The sequence below is a fragment of the Lynx rufus genome, unplaced genomic scaffold (genome assembly GCF_022079265.1).
Source record: "Lynx rufus isolate CCGP_SWC_20201006 ecotype Redwood Valley unplaced genomic scaffold, mLynRuf1.p SCAF_49, whole genome shotgun sequence".
NCBI lineage: Eukaryota > Metazoa > Chordata > Mammalia > Carnivora > Felidae > Lynx > Lynx rufus.
The window spans coordinates 1169638-1173381 of record NW_025814866.1 but is presented as its reverse complement, the minus strand read 5'-3'; the positions used below and the strand labels follow the sequence as shown (position 1 = coordinate 1173381).

Genomic DNA, 3744 nt, shown 5'->3' with positions numbered 1-3744 from the left:
TTTCTTGGGCCTCCGGGGTGACAGTGCAGGGAGGGGACGATAGGCCAGGCAGCAGCAGACCAGCCAGGGAGGAGGCCCACGGCCCCCACCTGTCAGTCACCCACCGGGTTCTCAGCAAGGAACGGCCACAAGGAGGCGGCCCCAGGGGGCTCTGCTCCGGCCCCTGGCCCAGCTCCCTGCCTGCTCCCTCTGGGCAGGGTGGAGAGGGAAACCGGAGGTTCAACTGCTGAGTACTCGTCCATGTTTATTGAGAGGCCAGGTGAGGGGTGGCCAGCAGGGAGCTCTGGGGCTACAAGGCTGGGCAGGCCCGGGCAGGGAGAAAGCCCGGCAGGTGCGCAGGCCCAGGGACAGCCAGCTCAGAGGATGGGGAGAGGGACAGTGGGACACCGGTCCGCTGCCGGCTCCGGGCCCCAGGGCCCGACTGAATGGTCAGAGCTGGCGCTGCCCATGGTGCTGGGGGCGGGCCTCACGCCCCTGGGCGGTGGCGTCACCGAGCCCCCCCCCCCCCCCCGGCATTCAGGCTTCAACGCTCGGACGATCGGGTGGCTCGTACATGGGCTCGATGTGGGCCCAGCTCCGGGCCTGCTCGTCTGCCCAGCCGAGCAGCTCAGCGGCGCGGTGCAGGAAGACCATGAGCAGGGTATGCACGTCGCCCTCGGCTGAGTGGGCGGCACTCGGCTCGGCGTGGAAGTAGCGGCGGAAGAGGCTGCCCAGGCTGTAACCCTTAAAGCCCTGGGCCCGGGTGCCGTGGCTGTGGGCGCGGTCCAGGCCCCGAAGCGCAGGCAGCGTATCCAGGCAGATGGTGTCCGGGGGCAGGTGGGCGCCCAGGCGCCGCAGCTCTGTGCACAGCAGGGGGAAGTCGTAATCGAAGCCATTATGGGCCACGAGGCAGACGGGGCCCTCCTGGCGGCTCAGGAAGGCCTGCAGAGTCCGCACGACGGAGCTGTCAAAGCCGGCCTTCCGGCACCGGGCCAGGCTGTCGCTGCTCAAGCCGGTGATCTCGCTGGCCTTGGCGGTGAAAGGACGCTCTGGGCTCATGCACAGCGTGAGTTTGTCCAGGATCCGGGGCAGCACGGGGACACCAGACTCATCTCGGTCTGGGTTCTCCAGGGAGGAGCGGTGCACCGCGAACAGAGAGATCTCGGCCACTTCGGGATCCACACTGGGGAGCCCAGTGGCTTCCAGGTCCAGGAAGACGAAAGTCTCGGCCCGGGGCACCTCGGACATGGTGATGTGCTCACGGGGACAGCAAAGCCTAAAGCTGCCAGAGCAAAAGTGATGGGGACGCCTGGGCCCAGCCACACGCAGCCGACCCCGTGGCCAATGCTCCAACCCCTTTGTCGACGGGGAGGCCTCCTAGGGCCTCGCCACCCTCTCCACTCTGTGCCCCAGTCCCTCCCTGGCCATCATCACCACCACCAGCTAGTCAACGGCAGAAGGCGGGCCTGATGTGCCCCGATCCCGGCCCAGAGGCCTCTGCTGCCTGCCTCCAGGTACAGGAGACACAAAGCGAGCCACGTCCACGTCATCGGGGACCCGGGAGGTGCTAGCCCAGGGTGGCATCTTCACTGAGACACCTTAGCGAGGAGCCTCAGGCACAGCACCCTGCGCCTGCAACCCTAGGGTCAGCTGTCGGGAAGCAGGCAGCCGAGCCTCCCTGGCTTGGCCTCCTCTGGCCTTCTCCCTTGCACACGGGTGCCTTCCCCCACCTGGTCACCTGCGTCTGGGCTCCCGGCAGCTGTCCTCACCAACCCTGCTGGCCGGCTTACCTGGGGCGGCTGCTCGCCGGCTTCTTGGGCTGCTGGGCACCTGTCTCCACACAGGCTGCTCCAGGCGGCCTTTAATCAGCGGCCACGGCCCGCCCCCAGCCGCCTGTTGGGCAACGAGGAGGCCTAAGGCCGCAGGACCTGTGCGGCCGGCTCGCCACCCCCTCGCTCACTCACAGCTGCTGAGACGTACGCCCCATGTTTACAGATTGGAAAGCAGGCTCCCGGGCCACACGCAAGGCTCCCCACAAGCTGGAAGAACGTGTCATCACAGGCACGAGGAGGAAACGCGAGTCTGAGCAGGGCCAGGACACGGCAGCCGAGCCGAGGCCCCTCCCACCAAGGTGGCAAGCCCTCCCCTCCAGGGCACCGCTCCACCTGGGTCACAGGGGACCCAGCAGCCCCTCATGAGGCTAAAGGGGGCCTAGGAGCAGCCAAGAGGTGCTTGCACAAGCCATGCTCGGCCAGTAAAGGGAAGGGCGCATTCAGGATGGGACCTCAGCGTCGCCCCAGTGATCTTGGGGCGGCTTCCGTGCTGCCTGGCCGTGGCTCGCACACCTCACAAGCTCATCCCCACCGGGAAGGGGAGATACTATCCGTTTCACAGGTGCAATGACCCGTACTATCTAAGAGACCCTTAGCAGAGGCCGCCAGGAAGGAGGGAGAGAGGCGGAGCCCGACCTGGCAAGCCAGGTGGGCTCCAGCTGAGCCAATGTGGCTCCACCGAGTGATGAAGGGCGGGCAACGCGAGAGGTGGGGGTACGAGGCGGCCTCGGCAGCGACCCCAGCCCCAGGACCGTGGGAGGAGAGGTGAAGCCCAGCCCCTCCCGGCCCACCTGGCTCAGTCAAGGGCAAAAGGCACATTCAAGACAGGTAGAAAGCAAGAAGGCCCTCCGTGGCCAGAAAGTGGGTGGCACCGTCCCGAGTACCTCGTTCCAGAGCAAGCTATGCCAGCCCTTGGTTGGTGGGTGCCCGCGGGCCCAGCCTCCCACCGGGGGCACGGGGAGGCAACAAAGATGCTGGCTGTGGCCTGCCTGCCACAGGCCTTCGTGGGTCCCTTGGACCGTGAAGCTGCTGGCGCAGCTGGACAATGGTGACCCTGGGCCCGCCCGTCCCCCTCCCTCCCTCAGCAGCCTTCCCGTCCGGAGCAGCCGCAGGGAAGTCGAGGAGGAGCGGGCGCAGGAGCAGGGGAGGCTCGCAGCCAGGGCAGGCCTGTGCGGTGGGCCAAGTGTTTAGAGGGAGGCCCCTCCACAAGCCCCTTCCGGCCCGCCGCCGGGCTGAGGGAGGCAGAGGTCCCGCCAGTGGTGCCTGTTCCCACGCTCGGAGGGAGGGAGGTGGCCACGACGGGGCGCACTGCTCAGGGAGATACTGGGTCACCCTGGGAAGCCCAGAGAGCAGCTTCCCGGACAACCAGTCAGGCCACTGGCAAGAATTTGCCAGGCGGGTGCAGGGAGCCCTGGGGAGGGAGGAGGAAACACGTGCCCGCCCACTCAATTCCAGATGCGCTGGGTGCCGGGCGTCGGTGGCTGGGCCCGGGGTCTGCAGGGAGTCCTCTCGTGGGACCCCAAGGCCAGTCACAGTGCAGACGGCAGCGGGGCGGTCAGGTCCCACGGCGAGGCGGAGACATCTGAGGCTTGGCGTCCCCAGGTTTCACCAGGCAGGGGCAGGAGCAGAAGCAGTGCCAAGGCCGCCTGGGACAGCAGGAAGCCCAGAGCCCGGGATCTGGGACACCACCACGGGGAGAAGGGCAGACTGAGCAGTGGGGGAGCCACGGCCCCCTCAGCCCCAGCCAGACGGCAGAGGGGAAGAGGCAGTCAGGAGGCGGCTTCTTGGAACCCAAGCTTTCCTTTCTGTCCAGCTCAAGTCTGCCCTCTCCCTCCTTCTGTCCCAAGCTGCCGATGGGGCTGATGGGGCTGGTCCCGCAGAGCGTGCGGCTGTAACTGCCTCTCCCGCCTCAGGGCTGGCCCTGCGCCCCACC

At 67.6% G+C, this 3744-nt stretch overlaps 1 protein-coding gene across 1 annotated transcript; it reads right to left on the bottom strand.

Moving 5' to 3' along the window:
- Positions 1 to 224: 224 nt before the first annotated feature.
- On the bottom strand, positions 225 to 3632 carry TREX2 (three prime repair exonuclease 2). The gene has a single exon (XM_047098472.1). It carries the CDS (start codon positions 1225 to 1227, stop codon positions 517 to 519), a length of 711 nt encoding a protein of 236 aa, XP_046954428.1. The 5' UTR covers positions 1228 to 3632; the 3' UTR covers positions 225 to 516.
- Between the last annotated feature and the right edge of the window lie 112 nt (positions 3633 to 3744).

Coding starts and splice junctions, on each gene's coding strand:
- TREX2 (XM_047098472.1), bottom strand. CDS start 1,227: ATGTCCGAGGTGCCCCGGGCCGAGACTTTCGTCTTCCTGGACCTGGAA.